This window comes from Centruroides sculpturatus, unplaced genomic scaffold, assembly GCF_000671375.1.
Source record: "Centruroides sculpturatus isolate CEXI.00-Female unplaced genomic scaffold, Cexi_2.0 scaffold979, whole genome shotgun sequence".
Taxonomy (NCBI): domain Eukaryota; kingdom Metazoa; phylum Arthropoda; class Arachnida; order Scorpiones; family Buthidae; genus Centruroides; species Centruroides sculpturatus.
In genome coordinates, this window is record NW_019385319.1 from 316,468 (window position 1) to 337,542 (window position 21,075).

The following is a 21,075-nucleotide window of genomic DNA, read 5'->3' on the forward strand; positions in this document are numbered from 1 at the left end:
GAGAGAGAGAGAGAGAGAGAGAAAGTCTGCTAAATAAATAAAAATAATGCAATCATATAAATGAAGTCATATTAAATATTAATCATCTTGTAAACTCCACTTTATGAAAAATGATTATTAAACTTATAAAAATTTTAAAATAAGCAATATCTTGAACAAAACTATATAAATTTGGAAAAATTACAAAATTTCCTATGAACGAACTCTAAAAGTGTTTTTATTTCTTTCTATCCCTTTATACACCAGCAGGAAATAACAATTCTTACAATGAAGTCAATTTTTTTTTCTGTTTTATATTAATAAATGGCAAATTAATAATTTTTTATAAGATTGAGAGTTGTACTTATCATATATTTTAATAAATAAAAATAATCAAGATTCTGGAAATGGAATATCTGTATCTCTGATAATTTTGAAGTGTTTGATTCTATACTTTGAAACTATTAATGAATCAAAATGCATCATTATTACTATTTTAATTTATATTATTTTATTATTATTAACAGCATAAATGTATAAGATATAATAACTATTAATTATACTACAGTACTTTTCGTTAAAATATGAGAAATTCGAATATCCATCCTCAAAGTAAGCAAATTCAAATCATAACTAAGAACAGTGTTTTAACACTTAATATCAAAGGTCAATGGCAGTGTGTGTTAAACATTGCTCCTAGCTAATGTATTTCTTAAAGAAAAAATTAGTCAATGAAGATCTTAAAATACAAATAATAATAATATACCAATATTTCACATTATCAAGAATTATAATACATAAATGGTCATTCACAAAGAATATATACTCTGTAGGATTTCACGAAATTAGGGACTAAATAGATATATATATATTTTAGATTTAAAAGTTTTTGTTTTACAATAAATAAAGTAATGGTTTCCAATCTTTCATGATAACATTATGGACTTGTGAGAAAATTTTTGCAACATATATGAATAGGCAAAAAATAATGCATAACAATGTAAAAATAATAATAAACCATCCATCAAATTAATTCATTTTATTACAGAATGTGACATCAATGGTGTTACCATTTATGATTTTTTTTCCAGCTGTCAGTTAAGATCAATAATCTTCACAACAGCTAAAAGTGAAAAACTTGTTTTACATAAATATGATGATGAAAATTTTGCTGAAATATCTTTTAGATAAATTGGAATATTCATCAGAATTTTGAAATACTGTACATTCACTAATTTTTGTCATTGCCTCATAACCCTTTTCACTGAATCTTTGTGTTCCACTCCAGGTTTAGTCTATAAACTTTGAAAATCCTGTTCTATAGGGTCCTAGTTAATATAATTGATTTTAACTTGTCTATATAATATTCAAATTAAAATAAATTTTTTATTTCAGGATTATTTTATGTAACACAGTTTAATAAATTTTATTTAGGTTTTGCTTTCAGAAGAATTTTTATTTTTATTATTTAACTTAATATTGTTTAATTTTATTGCAGTCATCAAAGAACTTTTATATTGGAAGTAATGGGAAGACATTGTGGGTGAGTGTGTATTTTAAAAAAGTTATGAATTTTGTATTGAAATATTTTATATATATATCTTAATAATATAAAATATCTGATGGTTAGTTTAGTTGTTTGTATCTTTTATAAACTGTATAAGCATTTTTAAGGAAAAACTTTTGTTTTTCCTTAAAAATAAATTTTATCTTTATTATTATAATATTATTTTAATCAATAACTTAAATATCATTTCATATATATATTGATTGACATGATTTTTGACAATTTTAAAATTACAAATTTGTTTATATAAAGATAAAGCATGGACAGTTTTTATATCAGAATAATAATAATTTACATATACACATAAATGCATATATCTAATAATATATTTTGAGACACCATGAAGTCTTGACATTGGACTTTTTCACATCCACTTTATTTTCTAATGTACTTTAGTCTTTGAACTAATTGTTCTAAATGCCAATATGCGTTTTGAGCTAGTGCCCCTTATCTGTTGGCTAACAATATTTATTAGTACATAATATTAGCAAAAGGGCACAGTTTCAACACAGAGAAGATATATAATAATAATAAACTTTATTGTTTTGAGTTACAGCTCATACAATTGATAATTATTATAATTAATTAATTTAATATAAAACATGGTAGTAATACAAATATTAAAAATACATTTACAAAATTAGATCTAATGATTACATTACATTCAAGGACTTTTTATGTAATTAGCAATTGCTAACAGTAAGTTAATGATCAAATAGGCTGGTTTTTTAGAAATCAAAACAAACTAGTTTCTTTAATCAAGACCAGAGCTGTGGAGTCGCGTAAAAATCTACCGACTCCGACTTCAACTTTTCCTTACCATCCGACTCCAACTCCGACCAGGGGCAGACTTGTTACCAAAAGAGACGCGGAAATTCTGATGTCATCACGTGACCTCAGAATAAAAGATTCAATAAATAGAGTTCTAATAAAGATAGAGCATAGAAACTTTTTATTCCAAAGCTAAAAGACTTCTCTAAGTAATATATAAATATGTATTCGATAATTTTTACTTTTCTGGCTGTTATATATAACAGAGGAAACGTGTAGCGCTCGGTCAAAAAATGACCCCTCCCAAAGTTTTACATTTTTGGACACAGGACACCTTGAAATTTCGAGATATGCAAAAGATTTAAGGTTTTTTCTATGTGTGGATGTTAGACTGTGTGGGGGGGCATGATTTTGTTCACCCTGTTTGAAGCCTAATAACTTCTGTGGTCAGAGTGGTCAGAATTGGAGTCAGATGGTTTAACACAGGAGTAGGTTATTAAGCGCCAAAGTGGTTGAACTAAATCATATCCCCATATACATTCTAACATCTTAGGCGAAAACATCTTAATGGGTTTTACTGTACTATTATAAAATGGCAAAAAAGCTTTCTTTGAGGGTAGAGACGAGTTTTATTTTATTTATTTATAAATTTTGAACGCTAATAACGAGTAAAATATTCATTAAGAGATATGACACATGACCACTTTTATGTCTTCACTCTGTTGACCTTTAATTAAGAACCAAAATTTAATGGTATTAATGCCTCTTTATATGCAAGCCACAGTGCCACATTTCGTTTCTTAAAGTTTACCCATTCTGAGATATTGTTTAATATCTCAGAACAGAAAATAAAGAAATTAAACAAATTTAATGTTAATACACACATGCATGTGAATTTTTCCCCTTTATTAACTTTTTTGAGGGGTTTGGGAGGTCTCCAAATGTGTAGATTTGAAAAAAAAACTTGGAGTGTCAAATTTGACACGATTCCAATACTTTTTCGTTTTATATACATAACAAGTTGGTAAGTAAAAAGGAGTCGGAGTCGGCGGATTTTTTGACGACTCCGACTTCAGCTAAAACACCAAAACTCCACAACTCCAACTCTGATTCCACAGCCCTGATCAAGACAGTTAACTAATTCAGCAGTTTATGGAATTTATTTTGTGTAGTTCAACTAAGTATTGTATAAATTATATTAATTTATATAATATATGAAATATAAGATTATTAATTTCATCTTTATAGAAGATGCATTTGTTATTCTGCAGAATGATATTTTGATAGTTTAGTTTAGTAATATAAAAATTTAACACACATTTTGAATGAGAACTCTTCTTATCCTAGTAGAAATATGAGGAATTAATTATATATAAAAACTTTCTGATAATGAATGAGGGGTTAATAATCATTTATGGAGTGACATTTGATGAATGCTTTTCAGATCTATTTGTTGCATAAATACAGTAGACCCCCATAACACGGGTTCATATAACATGGATTCATATAACATGGCAAAAAAATTGCAAACATGTTTGTATAACACACTAAAGGAGACTCGTATAACACGGTAAAATGTCATCGCTGACTCGTGTCATGACAGAATTGGTCGAATCTAGACCAATAGCGGACATTGCACAAACCATTGAGTTTAAACGAGCAGCAGACCTACTAAAAACCGTTTATTATTTAACAGCCATAAAAATTATATTTATATTAATGATGTCTCCAAAGTTCAGCGAATTTTTCGCAGAAAAATAACTTATCAAGAAACACACGCCCCGCTATTCGATGAGCTGCTCTGTGATGAAAACAAGCTTAAGCAATGGCGTCTTCAAACGGTGCACACTCGGTAAGTAATCCTACAATTTTTTGTTTATAGCATAGTTTATATGGATTATTTCCAAAAAATTATATGTGATTTGGAAATGTTGAGTCAAATAAATCTAGAATTGATTAATTTTATGGAAGAAAACCTTTCAAACAGCCATAGTCCCTAAACTGCATATGTGCCGGGTTGTGATTGGCTTATGTATTTAAGTGACTCGTACAACACGGAATTCATATAACACGGAACGTATCTACCATGTTATAGGGGGATCTACTGTACCTTTTAACTGTAAATTTGCTTGTTGTATTCCAGTTTTAAATTGCTTAACTGTAAATTTGCTTGTTGTATTCCAGTTGTAAAATTGTTATCTGTTATTTGTTGTTGTAGATAAAGATATGATTAGCTGAATACATCAAAATTTTGAAAGAGCATGATGCAGCAATTGAAAAATTTGTTTATCAGAATATTTACAACCCTTGTCTATAAAATACCAAGTCTGATTTAATATATTGATTTAGGTAAATATTGTGTGGTTCAAGATGTTACATTCAAATAACTGGACATTTTACAAGTCACCTGCGTCATTGGTAATAAGAATGATGTCTAAATTGAACAGTAAGTTTACATCAAGTTCTGTTTGAAGCTAGGCAAGAGTCACAGAGACATTGAAGTTTTTACATGATACTTATGGCTATGAAGCTTTATCCTGGATGTGAGTGTTTGATAGGCCACCAACACTCTACCTGACATAAATTTTTTGTGCAACTCAATATTTGCACCCAAGATAAAGCTTCATTGCCATAACCATCATGTAGAAGCTGCAATGTCTCTGTGACTGTCTTGCTTAGCTTCATGCAGACCTTACTGTTCAATTTGGATATCCATTCTTATCGTGGCAAAAAGCACCACTGATGTGTCAGGAAAATTTTTTTGCCATACCCTGCCATCTAGCAGAAGTTGAGAAAAATTAACAAAAGTGACAAGATTACTTGTAAAATATCCAGTACTTGAATGTAACATTCAGAACTGCACAACATTGATTTAACTTTAAATATTAAATCAGTTTCAGAACTTTATAGACAAGGGTTGAAGTTTAATTAAAATAGCATTTTTTGGCAAGTACAGAGTTTGATAGGGCCAAGATTTTACACTAATATTTTAACATATATTTTCTATATAAATAATACAGTACTAAGAAACAGATTTATACTAAAAAAAGTAATCCCAGAAATTTAATCTTTTTGTAATATAAAGACTAAATGGTGTTTAAATTAAACATTTTAATTACAATTGCTACTTTACAGATATTTAGCCTTAGTAGGAGCTTTGGCTTCTGAAGCAGATTTTGTATTTATTCCTGAATGGCCACCTGAATCTGACTGGCCTGAAGTATTATGCCATAAACTGAAGCAGGTAAAATTTTTTTGTATTGATAAATGCAATAATATATTGAAATATGTCAAAAAATATACTAAAATCTCAATAACAAAATGAAATACTTTTAATAACTCCTTGATGTTTAAATTTTTAATGTTTAAAATAAATTTTTTTAATATCTTTCATAAACTGTATAAGCTATATTTCTGCTAGGTGAGCTTTTTATACAGCAGTGCTCTCAACTAATCAGATACTAGCTTTAATGTTTTTGTTTATATATAGTTAATATAGATATTTGTGATGAAGTTTGCCTTTATTTGTTAAATGAAATTAGTTTTTGTGCGTTAAGGTATTTGCTTGATAGCAATACCCGTATATGTTTATGGGTTCTTTTTTATAAAAAACAAATAACAACAGTCTTTGAAAGAAAGTTTTATGGTTTCTTTTCAGAAATTTATATCTACTTTAAAGTTTGAACAATGGTAACAATAAAACAATTTTCTATTTGTTTATTTTCCTGAATAATTGCTTAATTTATATCATGTTGAAATAATTACCAAATTTTAGGAAAATATTTTAATATAAATTAAATTTTTTATCCTTTTTCTAAATAAATATGATTGATTTTTGGTATTAAATTTACTTGTAGATTATATTTTGTGATCAAACTCTTAGGTAACTTTATTTGAAAAATGGAAAATTCAGTATGACCAAGTTAATATTTTCATATACAGTCAAATTCCTTTATAATGATATTTAGCAGAACAAAGAAAAAATATTGTTATAAAGAGATTTATTATTATAATGAGTGTTTTAAAAAAAGCATTTCTTTGTCATTTAACATTACTAAACTGCAAATAGGGTTATTTCTAAAAAAATTTTAAATGATGTTAAAGCAGAAAAACATGTAGTATTATTAGTCTCCTCTAGTACAAGATTTGGGTGATTTTATTGAATATTACTGTATTTCTGTAGTATATGTTGATTTCTGATTTTCAATTTTGAAATTTAATAATTCTAGTCAAAAAGGATTAAGTAAAACTAAACTAAGTCTAAATTTCTTATTCTTAAGGAAAGTGCTTTGTTTAATTATTTTAATTAGTGTAATTTGCAACTCTAAGACATCTCTTTCTGACTTATTATGTTAATTTAGGCACTAAAATACCAAAAACGTGCTAAATCTGGCAACTTTGCTCCTGTCTGTACTGATGTTCACTTATCAAAATTAATTAAAATTTAATTTACTGCATTATCATTATTGTAGAGAAATGAAAATATGTCTATTTTACAACTACAGTAAAAAATGTATTGCTAAACTGAGATATATCACAGTAGAGAATATTGTTCAATCAGGAAAAGTTTTACATTAAACTAATGCAAATTGCATAGGAAATTATATTTCTTATTATTATAGATGGGTTTATCATTATATCAATAATTGCTGTACTGAGGTTTGATTGTAATATTATAATATTTCAGTTATTTTATATCCTTATTTTAATCTATAACGCGAATTCGTATAACGCGACGAAAATTTGCGACTAGTACTCATACAAAATTCTAAGTTTGTCATCCTAGACCTGAAGAAAACGTATATTTCTTCATCAACTTCTAGGTCTAAATTGAAACCTGTATAAAACAGTCTGAAAGTGCAAGTTTCCTATAATGCGATTTCTTATAACGCGAAACATATCCCCCGCGTTGTACGGGACTCCGCTGTACATTAAAATACACTATGTATCAACAATAAACATTGAAGGTTTTGACAATTAATTTTATTTTTAATTAACTGTAAATATTATTGTAAAATAATAACAGTATCAAATCTGGATGGTCGAGGCAGTTAAGATATCTCTCTATCTTTCTGGGAATCTGGATCGATCTGGGTGATCGAAAAACCCGTGGAATTTTTGGAGTTGGACTATTCCGGATATGTCAGACCCTTTGCTCACGACCCGCTCCCACTATTGCGAGCTCAACCGAAATTACGATAAATATTTTTAAAAGACCCTCTTATTGCCACAGGCCTGTGCTTTTGGAAAATCTGTTCAACTCTTAGTGACTAAAAGCCAAACATATTTTTTTTAAAAAAACGTTANAAATGGCAAATTAATAATTTTTTATAAGATTGAGAGTTGTACTTATCATATATTTTAATAAATAAAAATAATCAAGATTCTGGAAATGGAATATCTGTATCTCTGATAATTTTGAAGTGTTTGATTCTATACTTTGAAACTATTAATGAATCAAAATGCATCATTATTACTATTTTAATTTATATTATTTTATTATTATTAACAGCATAAATGTATAAGATATAATAACTATTAATTATACTACAGTACTTTTCGTTAAAATATGAGAAATTCGAATATCCATCCTCAAAGTAAGCAAATTCAAATCATAACTAAGAACAGTGTTTTAACACTTAATATCAAAGGTCAATGGCAGTGTGTGTTAAACATTGCTCCTAGCTAATGTATTTCTTAAAGAAAAAATTAGTCAATGAAGATCTTAAAATACAAATAATAATAATATACCAATATTTCACATTATCAAGAATTATAATACATAAATGGTCATTCACAAAGAATATATACTCTGTAGGATTTCACGAAATTAGGGACTAAATAGATATATATATATTTTAGATTTAAAAGTTTTTGTTTTACAATAAATAAAGTAATGGTTTCCAATCTTTCATGATAACATTATGGACTTGTGAGAAAATTTTTGCAACATATATGAATAGGCAAAAAATAATGCATAACAATGTAAAAATAATAATAAACCATCCATCAAATTAATTCATTTTATTACAGAATGTGACATCAATGGTGTTACCATTTATGATTTTTTTTCCAGCTGTCAGTTAAGATCAATAATCTTCACAACAGCTAAAAGTGAAAAACTTGTTTTACATAAATATGATGATGAAAATTTTGCTGAAATATCTTTTAGATAAATTGGAATATTCATCAGAATTTTGAAATACTGTACATTCACTAATTTTTGTCATTGCCTCATAACCCTTTTCACTGAATCTTTGTGTTCCACTCCAGGTTTAGTCTATAAACTTTGAAAATCCTGTTCTATAGGGTCCTAGTTAATATAATTGATTTTAACTTGTCTATATAATATTCAAATTAAAATAAATTTTTTATTTCAGGATTATTTTATGTAACACAGGTTAATAAATTTTATTTAGGTTTTGCTTTCAGAAGAATTTTTATTTTTATTATTTAACTTAATATTGTTTAATTTTATTGCAGTCATCAAAGAACTTTTATATTGGAAGTAATGGGAAGACATTGTGGGTGAGTGTGTATTTTAAAAAAGTTATGAATTTTGTATTGAAATATTTTATATATATATCTTAATAATATAAAATATCTGATGGTTAGTTTAGTTGTTTGTATCTTTTATAAACTGTATAAGCATTTTTAAGGAAAAACTTTTGTTTTTCCTTAAAAATAAATTTTATCTTTATTATTATAATATTATTTTAATCAATAACTTAAATATCATTTCATATATATATTGATTGACATGATTTTTGACAATTTTAAAATTACAAATTTGTTTATATAAAGATAAAGCATGGACAGTTTTTATATCAGAATAATAATAATTTACATATACACATAAATGCATATATCTAATAATATATTTTGAGACACCATGAAGTCTTGACATTGGACTTTTTCACATCCACTTTATTTTCTAATGTACTTTAGTCTTTGAACTAATTGTTCTAAATGCCAATATGCGTTTTGAGCTAGTGCCCCTTATCTGTTGGCTAACAATATTTATTAGTACATAATATTAGCAAAAGGGCACAGTTTCAACACAGAGAAGATATATAATAATAATAAACTTTATTGTTTTGAGTTACAGCTCATACAATTGATAATTATTATAATTAATTAATTTAATATAAAACATGGTAGTAATACAAATATTAAAAATACATTTACAAAATTAGATCTAATGATTACATTACATTCAAGGACTTTTTATGTAATTAGCAATTGCTAACAGTAAGTTAATGATCAAATAGGCTGGTTTTTTAGAAATCAAAACAAACTAGTTTCTTTAATCAAGACCAGAGCTGTGGAGTCGCGTAAAAATCTACCGACTCCGACTTCAACTTTTCCTTACCATCCGACTCCAACTCCGACCAGGGGCAGACTTGTTACCAAAAGAGACGCGGAAATTCTGATGTCATCACGTGACCTCAGAATAAAAGATTCAATAAATAGAGTTCTAATAAAGATAGAGCATAGAAACTTTTTATTCCAAAGCTAAAAGACTTCTCTAAGTAATATATAAATATGTATTCGATAATTTTTACTTTTCTGGCTGTTATATATAACAGAGGAAACGTGTAGCGCTCGGTCAAAAAATGACCCCTCCCAAAGTTTTACATTTTTGGACACAGGACACCTTGAAATTTCGAGATATGCAAAAGATTTAAGGTTTTTTCTATGTGTGGATGTTAGACTGTGTGGGGGGGCATGATTTTGTTCACCCTGTTTGAAGCCTAATAACTTCTGTGGTCAGAGTGGTCAGAATTGGAGTCAGATGGTTTAACACAGGAGTAGGTTATTAAGCGCCAAAGTGGTTGAACTAAATCATATCCCCATATACATTCTAACATCTTAGGCGAAAACATCTTAATGGGTTTTACTGTACTATTATAAAATGGCAAAAAAGCTTTCTTTGAGGGTAGAGACGAGTTTTATTTTATTTATTTATAAATTTTGAACGCTAATAACGAGTAAAATATTCATTAAGAGATATGACACATGACCACTTTTATGTCTTCACTCTGTTGACCTTTAATTAAGAACCAAAATTTAATGGTATTAATGCCTCTTTATATGCAAGCCACAGTGCCACATTTCGTTTCTTAAAGTTTACCCATTCTGAGATATTGTTTAATATCTCAGAACAGAAAATAAAGAAATTAAACAAATTTAATGTTAATACACACATGCATGTGAATTTTTCCCCTTTATTAACTTTTTTGAGGGGTTTGGGAGGTCTCCAAATGTGTAGATTTGAAAAAAAAACTTGGAGTGTCAAATTTGACACGATTCCAATACTTTTTCGTTTTATATACATAACAAGTTGGTAAGTAAAAAGGAGTCGGAGTCGGCGGATTTTTTGACGACTCCGACTTCAGCTAAAACACCAAAACTCCACAACTCCAACTCTGATTCCACAGCCCTGATCAAGACAGTTAACTAATTCAGCAGTTTATGGAATTTATTTTGTGTAGTTCAACTAAGTATTGTATAAATTATATTAATTTATATAATATATGAAATATAAGATTATTAATTTCATCTTTATAGAAGATGCATTTGTTATTCTGCAGAATGATATTTTGATAGTTTAGTTTAGTAATATAAAAATTTAACACACATTTTGAATGAGAACTCTTCTTATCCTAGTAGAAATATGAGGAATTAATTATATATAAAAACTTTCTGATAATGAATGAGGGGTTAATAATCATTTATGGAGTGACATTTGATGAATGCTTTTCAGATCTATTTGTTGCATAAATACAGTAGACCCCCATAACACGGGTTCATATAACATGGATTCATATAACATGGCAAAAAAATTGCAAACATGTTTGTATAACACACTAAAGGAGACTCGTATAACACGGTAAAATGTCATCGCTGACTCGTGTCATGACAGAATTGGTCGAATCTAGACCAATAGCGGACATTGCACAAACCATTGAGTTTAAACGAGCAGCAGACCTACTAAAAACCGTTTATTATTTAACAGCCATAAAAATTATATTTATATTAATGATGTCTCCAAAGTTCAGCGAATTTTTCGCAGAAAAATAACTTATCAAGAAACACACGCCCCGCTATTCGATGAGCTGCTCTGTGATGAAAACAAGCTTAAGCAATGGCGTCTTCAAACGGTGCACACTCGGTAAGTAATCCTACAATTTTTTGTTTATAGCATAGTTTATATGGATTATTTCCAAAAAATTATATGTGATTTGGAAATGTTGAGTCAAATAAATCTAGAATTGATTAATTTTATGGAAGAAAACCTTTCAAACAGCCATAGTCCCTAAACTGCATATGTGCCGGGTTGTGATTGGCTTATGTATTTAAGTGACTCGTACAACACGGAATTCATATAACACGGAACGTATCTACCATGTTATAGGGGGATCTACTGTACCTTTTAACTGTAAATTTGCTTGTTGTATTCCAGTTTTAAATTGCTTAACTGTAAATTTGCTTGTTGTATTCCAGTTGTAAAATTGCTTATCTGTTATTTGTTGTTGTAGATAAAGATATGATTAGCTGAATACATCAAAATTTTGAAAGAGCATGATGCAGCAATTGAAAAATTTGTTTATCAGAATATTTACAACCCTTGTCTATAAAATACCAAGTCTGATTTAATATATTGATTTAGGTAAATATTGTGTGGTTCAAGATGTTACATTCAAATAACAGGACATTTTACAAGTCACCTGCGTCATTGGTAATAAGAATGATGTCTAAATTGAACAGTAAGTTTACATCAAGTTCTGTTTGAAGCTAGGCAAGAGTCACAGAGACATTGAAGTTTTTACATGATACTTATGGCTATGAAGCTTTATCCTGGATGTGAGTGTTTGATAGGCCACCAACACTCTACCTGACATAAATTTTTTGTGCAACTCAATATTTGCACCCAAGATAAAGCTTCATTGCCATAACCATCATGTAGAAGCTGCAATGTCTCTGTGACTGTCTTGCTTAGCTTCATGCAGACCTTACTGTTCAATTTGGATATCCATTCTTATCGTGGCAAAAAGCACCACTGATGTGTCAGGAAAATTTTTTTGCCATACCCTGCCATCTAGCAGAAGTTGAGAAAAATTAACAAAAGTGACAAGATTACTTGTAAAATATCCAGTACTTGAATGTAACATTCAGAACTGCACAAAATTGATTTAACTTTAAATATTAAATCAGTTTCAGAACTTTATAGACAAGGGTTGAAGTTTAATTAAAATAGCATTTTTTGGGAAGTACAGAGTTTGATAGGGCCAAGATTTTACACTAATATTTTAACATATATTTTCTATATAAATAATACAGTACTAAGAAACAGATTTATACTAAAAAAAGTAATCCCAGAAATTTAATCTTTTTGTAATATAAAGACTAAATGGTGTTTAAATTAAACATTTTAATTACAATTGCTACTTTACAGATATTTAGCCTTAGTAGGAGCTTTGGCTTCTGAAGCAGATTTTGTATTTATTCCTGAATGGCCACCTGAATCTGACTGGCCTGAAGTATTATGCCATAAACTGAAGCAGGTAAAATTTTTTTGTATTGATAAATGCAATAATATATTGAAATATGTCAAAAAATATACTAAAATCTCAATAACAAAATGAAATACTTTTAATAACTCCTTGATGTTTAAATTTTTAATGTTTAAAATAAATTTTTTTAATATCTTTCATAAACTGTATAAGCTATATTTCTGCTAGGTGAGCTTTTTATACAGCAGTGCTCTCAACTAATCAGATACTAGCTTTAATGTTTTTGTTTATATATAGTTAATGTAGATATTTGTGATGAAGTTTGCCTTTATTTGTTAAATGAAATTAGTTTTTGTGCGTTAAGGTATTTGCTTGATAGCAATACCCGTATATGTTTATGGGTTCTTTTTTATAAAAAACAAATAACAACAGTCTTTGAAAGAAAGTTTTATGGTTTCTTTTCAGAAATTTATATCTACTTTAAAGTTTGAACAATGGTAACAATAAAACAATTTTCTATTTGTTTATTTTCCTGAATAATTGCTTAATTTATATCATGTTGAAATAATTACCAAATTTTAGGAAAATATTTTAATATAAATTAAATTTTTTATCCTTTTTCTAAATAAATATGATTGATTTTTGGTATTAAATTTACTTGTAGATTATATTTTGTGATCAAACTCTTAGGTAACTTTATTTGAAAAATGGAAAATTCAGTATGACCAAGTTAATATTTTCATATACAGTCAAATTCCTTTATAATGATATTTAGCAGAACAAAGAAAAAATATTGTTATAAAGAGATTTATTATTATAATGAGTGTTTTAAAAAAAGCATTTCTTTGTCATTTAACATTACTAAACTGCAAATAGGGTTATTTCTAAAAAAATTTTAAATGATGTTAAAGCAGAAAAACATGTAGTATTATTAGTCTCCTCTAGTACAAGATTTGGGTGATTTTACTGAATATTACTGTATTTCTGTAGTATATGTTGATTTCTGATTTTCAATTTTGAAATTTAATAATTCTAGTCAAAAAGGATTAAGTAAAACTAAACTAAGTCTAAATTTCTTATTCTTAAGGAAAGTGCTTTGTTTAATTATTTTAATTAGTGTAATTTGCAACTCTAAGACATCTCTTTCTGACTTATTATGTTAATTTAGGCACTAAAATACCAAAAACGTGCTAAATCTGGCAACTTTGCTCCTGTCTGTACTGATGTTCACTTATCAAAATTAATTAAAATTTAATTTACTGCATTATCATTATTGTAGAGAAATGAAAATATGTCTATTTTACAACTACAGTAAAAAATGTATTGCTAAACTGAGATATATCACAGTAGAGAATATTGTTCAATCAGGAAAAGTTTTACATTAAACTAATGCAAATTGCATAGGAAATTATATTTCTTATTATTATAGATGGGTTTATCATTATATCAATAATTGCTGTACTGAGGTTTGATTGTAATATTATAATACATTTTTCTGTGAATATCCTTATTTTAATCTATCATTCTTGCATATAAGATATAATAATAATTATTATTATTATTATCATCTAAATTAACAAATTAGTGATTTGTTTACAAATGAATTTTAATACAAAATAAAAATATTTTAAAATTACATATATTAAATAAAATTGTAACAGGGCAGAGATATTGGACAACGTTTGAATATTATTATTGTTGCTGAGGGAGCCATAGATAGGCAAGGAAATCCAATAACAGCAGAAGATGTAAAAAAGGTATTAAACTATTTATTTTGATGTGTATTGTAGTTTACTTTATATTGATGAGCTCTTTTTATGTTTTTTATTTTATTAAGGTTATTGAAGATAACTTAAAACAGGATGCAAGAATCACTGTTCTTGGACATGTTCAACGTGGTGGAAGTCCTTCTGCATTTGACAGAATTCTTGTAAATGAAAAAGAAAAAATTAGTATATAAGTAATTATTTACAATTTATAATGCTTATGCAATTCAATTGTTAGGGTTGCAGGATGGGTGCTGAAGCAGTGATTGCTCTTTTTGATGCTACTCCTGAATCAGAAGCTTGTGTTATTTCACTAGCTGGAAATCAAGCTGTTCGTCTTCCACTAATGAAATGTGTACAAATGGTAAGCATTATATAACAACATAAAAAAAATTCATTTTTTTAATATAAAATTGCAAATAATCTCAAATTATATCTGATTTTATATTTAAATGTTTATCATGTTGTATTTACAATTTAAGTTATTGTCAAAATATTCATAAAAATTTGGAATAGTCTTATATTTATTTATAGGTATCTATTATAAATGATTTTAAAATTGTAATAGATTCTAATTTATATATTATTATTATTATTATAGTTCTTGAGATGATGATTGAGAAATTACATTCTGCAAATTCTATATTATATGATAAAATCTGCATCAAAATGAAAGTTTGATGAATGTCATATTTAGCTTTCATGTTACGTCTGGAAATAATACTTAATTATAATGTAATTGGTCAATATTTATCTTCTTTATCAATATCACATTTAAAGTTCAATGTCCTGACATCATTGATGTGGAAATTCTTGCTCCATGAATAGATAATTCATGTCATATTTTCTGTTTAAACACATTAAATACATTTCCTTAAATAAAAAGACAGTCAATTCCAAAAAATTTTCTGTTAAAACGTTGGTCAATCACCTTTTATTTCCATTAAAATTTCAGGATAAACTTCAGCGACCGGACCTTCCTTTTTAGGCTACACGGTCGCCTATAAAATTTTAAAAATAGAAAAATTTTTTGTAATAATTCGCCGCCAGGAGGAGAATAAGGACAATTTACATTTAACAGCGCATTCCTTGAGTAAATATAAGGATCCGAAACTCCCGAATGGAAGAAGGATGAAAACCTAAAGACGTCGAAAGATCACCAATTCCAATTTTTTACAACTTTTTTTACAAGTTTTAATGCTTAAATTGGATTATTTCTGTATTTTAAAGGACTGTTTTATAGGCGACCGTGTAGCCTAAAAAGGAAGGTCCGGTCGCTGAAGTTTATCCTGAAATTTTAACGGAAATAAAAGGTGATCGACCAAAGTTTTAACAAAAAATTTTTTGGAATTGACTGTCTTTTTATTTATTGGAAAATTTTACATCCAGCGAAATTTTAAAAATAGAAAAATTTTTGTAATAATTCGCCGCCAGGAGGAGAATAAGGACAATTTACATTTAACAGCGCATTCCTTGAGTAAATATAAGGATCCGAAACTCCCGAATGGAAGAAGGATGAAAACCTAAAGACGTCGAAAGATCACCAATTCCAATTTTTTACAACTTTTTTTACAAGTTTTAATGCTTAAATTGGATTATTTCTGTATTTTAAAGGACTGTTTTATAGGCGACCGTGTAGCCTAAAAAGGAAGGTCCAGTCGCTGAAGTTTATCCTGAAATTTTAACGGAAATAAAAGGTGATCGACCAAAGTTTTAACAAAAAATTTTTTGGAATTGACTGTCTTTTTATTTATTGGAAAATTTTACATCCAGCGAAATTTTAAAAATAGAAAAATTTTTGTAATAATTCGCCGCCAGGAGGAGAATAAGGACAATTTACATTTAACAGCGCATTCCTTGAGTAAATATAAGGATCCGAAACTCCCGAATGGAAGAAGGATGAAAACCTAAAGACATCGAAAGATCACCAATTCCAATTTTTTACAACTTTTTTTACAAGTTTTAATGCTTAAATTGGATTATTTCTGTATTTTAAAGGACTGTTTTATAGGCGACCGTGTAGCCTAAAAAGGAAGGTCCAGTCGCTGAAGTTTATCCTGAAATTTTAACGGAAATAAAAGGTGATCGACCAAAGTTTTAACAGAAAATTTTTTGGAATTGACTGTCTTTTTATTTATTGAAAAAATTTTTACATCCAGCGAAATTTTAAAAATAAAAACATTAAATACAGTCAAATTTTGTTTGGAATCATGAAAATGACAAATTAATGGAAGATGATTAATTTTGAGATAATAATAGACAAAGTAAATTGAATTAAAAATGTCCAAAAACTAAATGATGTGACTCAAAAAACACATTTACCACATTCAGCTGATGTAACTGTATGGATTCACTGACTTGTTTTAAAAATAGATCTAGCTCATAAAATAAACATTTTTATGATAGTCTCAATATTGAATTTCCATATTGGAACTACCATAAAAACTTATTCTTTAATAAATAATGAAAAAATAATTATTATTATATAAATGTATAATTAATAAAATTCATTTTTTATTAAACATTTTTATAGACAAAGAATGTTGGAAAATGTATGAAAGATAAAAATTGGCAAAATGCTGTTAAACTTCGGGGAAGGTAATTTTGTTTATGATTATTATTGTTTTAGAATAATTTATTGCAATTATTATTTAGTTACGATTAATACTACTTATAATAAAATAAATAGTATTATAATTTTGGATGGTAACCTGTGAGTTATCTATGTTTACAATGCAATTTGAAATGGTGTGCCTGTTGTAAATGTGAAATTTAGACTTTTGAAAAAACTTTATAAACTTTATTGACAATTAACTCAACAATGATTACAGTTAATCTTATAGGTAATCATCATTAATATCAATTGCATTTTTCCACCTTTGCTGCAAACTTTCAATTTGATTAACATAAAACAACTGGGGGGTTTTCTCTGAAGAAAGTCTCAAGTATCAATCTCACATGGATATTGTTATTGAACCATGTACAGTGGTACCTGATACTTCAAATGTTTTAGAGTTTGAACACCTAATTCATCAAAAATCCACTTTGGAATTCAAACAATGCTTTAAAGTTCAAACTGAGCATTGAACAAAAAATGCACTTGAAGCATAAAGTAAGCTTCTGAACAAAGAATCTTAGATTAGCTATAACATGTTGAAATTCACAACTGTTATAATTAAATCACACATCTATGTTAAATAACAACTGTTAAAAATATGCAAAAACTTTCTGTTCAATTCTTTACTTATTAATCATTGCATCCAAGAAGTATGTGGAAGCAATGAAGTATAACTAATGAAAGAAGGCTTGAAAAAGGCTAAGATAAAAAAGAACTTATTGTGAAGTGTGAAAGTGGTACATGTGTGGTGGATCTTGCAGCCATGTTTAAGATGCTGAAGTCAGTGATGCATGACCAATAAATGCAATTTTCATTTTATTATACATTATTTATATATTCCCATAGATAGGCAAGGAAATCCAATAACAGCAGAAGATGTAAAAAAGGTATTAAACTATTTATTTTGATGTGTATTGTAGTTTACTTTATATTGATGAGCTCTTTTTATGTTTTTTATTTTATTAAGGTTATTGAAGATAACTTAAAACAGGATGCAAGAATCACTGTTCTTGGACATGTTCAACGTGGTGGAAGTCCTTCTGCATTTGACAGAATTCTTGTAAATGAAAAAGAAAAAATTAGTATATAAGTAATTATTTACAATTTATAATGCTTATGCAATTCNAAAAAGGCTAAGATAAAAAAGAACTTATTGTGAAGTGTGAAAGTGGTACATGTGTGGTGGATCTTGCAGCCATGTTTAAGATGCTGAAGTCAGTGATGCATGACCAATAAATGCAATTTTCATTTTATTATACATTATTTATATATTCTATTTATTGTTTTTATATTTTAATTTATTTTTACAGCATTTACTTGTGTTATTTTTACCTTAAATTATGTGTTTGCTGTTTTATTTAAGTTTACCAAAATGGGTATTGTTTAATTAAGGTCTGAGAATGGATTAATGCACTTTCTATTATTTCTATTGGGAAAAATTGCTTTAGACTTTAAATGATTTGGAGTTTGAATGCTCCTGGAATGAATTAAACTTGAAGTACAAGGTATCACTGTATTGGCAGTATGGTTCTGCAGGGTACAAAATAGATTGTAGTCAGTTGGTGCCAAGTCTGGTCTGTAAGATGGATGAGGTAGAACTTCCCAGCCCAGACTGGCTAGCTTCTCTAAGGTTATCTTTGCTTTGTGCCAGCTTGTTGTCATGGTGGTATTTGACTTTATCGATTTTTGGAGTGTATTGAACACTCAAGCTGTTTCTCTGATGGTCAACTGTGGATTATCATCATTCAGTTGCAAGAGAACATCATCAATGGTGGAATGGCTGCTTGGTTGGGGTTTATCTTAAAGTAAAAAATCTCCATTCTTGAATTTCTTGAATCAATTGTAGCAGGTCTGCCTGTTGACTGTGTCCTCACCAAATACCTTGCAGATGAGATTGTAAACCTTCATTTTGAAGTGATAGAGCAACAGCACACAAATGTGTTCTTTTGAAAGTTTCATATTGTCAGATATTACTGATGCATCTATTTCCAATGAAATATATGATGAAACATCTCTTGGATACTCTATTTATATGCCAACATTGAATGTTTTAGAACATTTTTTCCAGTTGTTTCAAGAAAAACTGAAATGTCTAGATTTCACTTTACAACCCTGATACAATGGAATGGATTATGTATGTGAGTGTCCGAGATACGTATTTGTAGGATGGCTCTTGGGTGTGTAACAGTTTGTATTTGTGAGAAAGCTTTTGATGTATTATGTTTATTATTATTTGTTAAATAAACCAAATAAAGAACTAAAAAATTTTGTTTTCATTTAATTGTAATCTCTCTCACACACGAAGTTTAGGAGGCTTCCTCTTAGTATTTCATTTTTTCATTTCACTTATTTTATAGTTACATCTACGTTGAAGTGAAATAAAAAAAATATTATTTGATGTTTGTTATAATACCTTTTAAACAGCATACTAGTATGTAGTATAAATTGCTTCTTGTTTGAATAACTATGTTAATAAATGACTTTAAGGTGACACAGTCATCTTAAAGTTATTTGTGGTCATTATGATAAATTTGGTTTTGAGGCATATTAATAGCAAATAAAAAATTAGCATTCTAGTATGTTTATGCTTTTAATAACTATTCAAAAGGCTTGGGATATACAGTAAGGCAGATTATGCAAAGATAAAGATTTTATTTTCATTCTAGCATTTTTTGTGGTCATTGGTTATATGCTTTCTCAAGTTAATTACACAAAATTATAGTAATTTTTGTATTAGTATGATAAATAAACTTAAATTTAGTACTCAAAAACTAACTATTTTTTATTTATAGGAGTTTTGAACGGAATTTAGAGACATATAGAATGCTGACAAGAATAAAGCCTCCAAAAACTTCTTTGGAAAGTTTAGGAAAAGATATAGTTAGTATTTAATAATTAATAATTTTGTAATAAAAAATGTAGATTTTAGGATAATTCTTTTTCTGCATTTACATAGTGAATTAATTATATTGAATAAATGTATTAAAATAATTAAGTAAGAGTCATATGATTTACTGCTTTGTTTTTTATAAATTATATAATGCATTCTAAAATATTTTGGTTGAGTATTTCTAATGTTGATTTTAGTATCCTGTATGTTAATTTTAAAAAATTTTTTAGATAGAAATTTATTTTATTTTTATATTATTACTCTTACTTTATTATACACATTTAACATTTTTACTCATTTCTGAAAATTTATTGAAATTTAAAGTTCAAAAAGAATTATTTTGAAATTTGCCATTTACAACTTTAATTCAGAAAAAGAAAAGTTAATTCTTTTTTAAAATTATTTATGGATTACTATTTTCCTAGTAATCTTTTGTGACATATTTAATGATAACCGAAGACTCTTAACCAATTTTTTTCTTTTATCCTTTCTGAGAAATTTATTAAGGAGATTTTTTTTTTTACTTCGGTGAATGAATAAGTCAGTTTTACATATTTGACATCAACTCAAGGGTATCCATAGGAAGTGGCCAACAAAGACAATTGCTCTTTCTGAGATACTTTCTTTCTTTATTTCTTCCTCTTTTTTCTCCTTTTTGTTTATGACAACTTCTTTTACATACAGACCAATCCCCACTTATTAAAAAGTTTATAAACATAAACCTTGTAGACACAGATAATTCAGTATCAAGGTAAAGGCATTATCACAATACTTGTTTAAAAACAATAATGAGCTTACACTACAGTCGATAGTTGGAGTACATGGCATGTCAGACTTGCAATATCACTATATGTCAGATTGATTCACAGTGGCATAGATTTAGATTTATAATGATGCCAAATTCTTCTCTACTTCTTGCAAGTAAACTTTTTTGAAAACTCAATATAATTTTAGTATTAAATTAGTAT

General features: G+C 27.8%; 1 protein-coding gene across 1 annotated transcript in view; it reads left to right on the forward strand.

Moving 5' to 3' along the window:
* The window catches only part of LOC111637596 (ATP-dependent 6-phosphofructokinase-like), a gene marked incomplete at its 3' end in the record, with an annotated part of 45,161 nt that extends 25,064 nt beyond the window's left edge, over window positions 1-20,097 (forward strand). The window contains exons 5-13 of the mRNA XM_023383118.1: window positions 5,453-5,561; window positions 6,175-6,200; window positions 8,801-8,845; window positions 12,777-12,885; window positions 14,496-14,591; window positions 14,672-14,764; window positions 14,839-14,964; window positions 17,134-17,198; window positions 20,010-20,097. Coding sequence (XP_023238886.1) covers window positions 5,453-5,561; window positions 6,175-6,200; window positions 8,801-8,845; window positions 12,777-12,885; window positions 14,496-14,591; window positions 14,672-14,764; window positions 14,839-14,964; window positions 17,134-17,198; window positions 20,010-20,097 — 757 coding nt within the window. The remainder of the gene's footprint in view (window positions 1-5,452; window positions 5,562-6,174; window positions 6,201-8,800; window positions 8,846-12,776; window positions 12,886-14,495; window positions 14,592-14,671; window positions 14,765-14,838; window positions 14,965-17,133; window positions 17,199-20,009) is intronic.
* Between the last annotated feature and the right edge of the window lie 978 nt (window positions 20,098-21,075).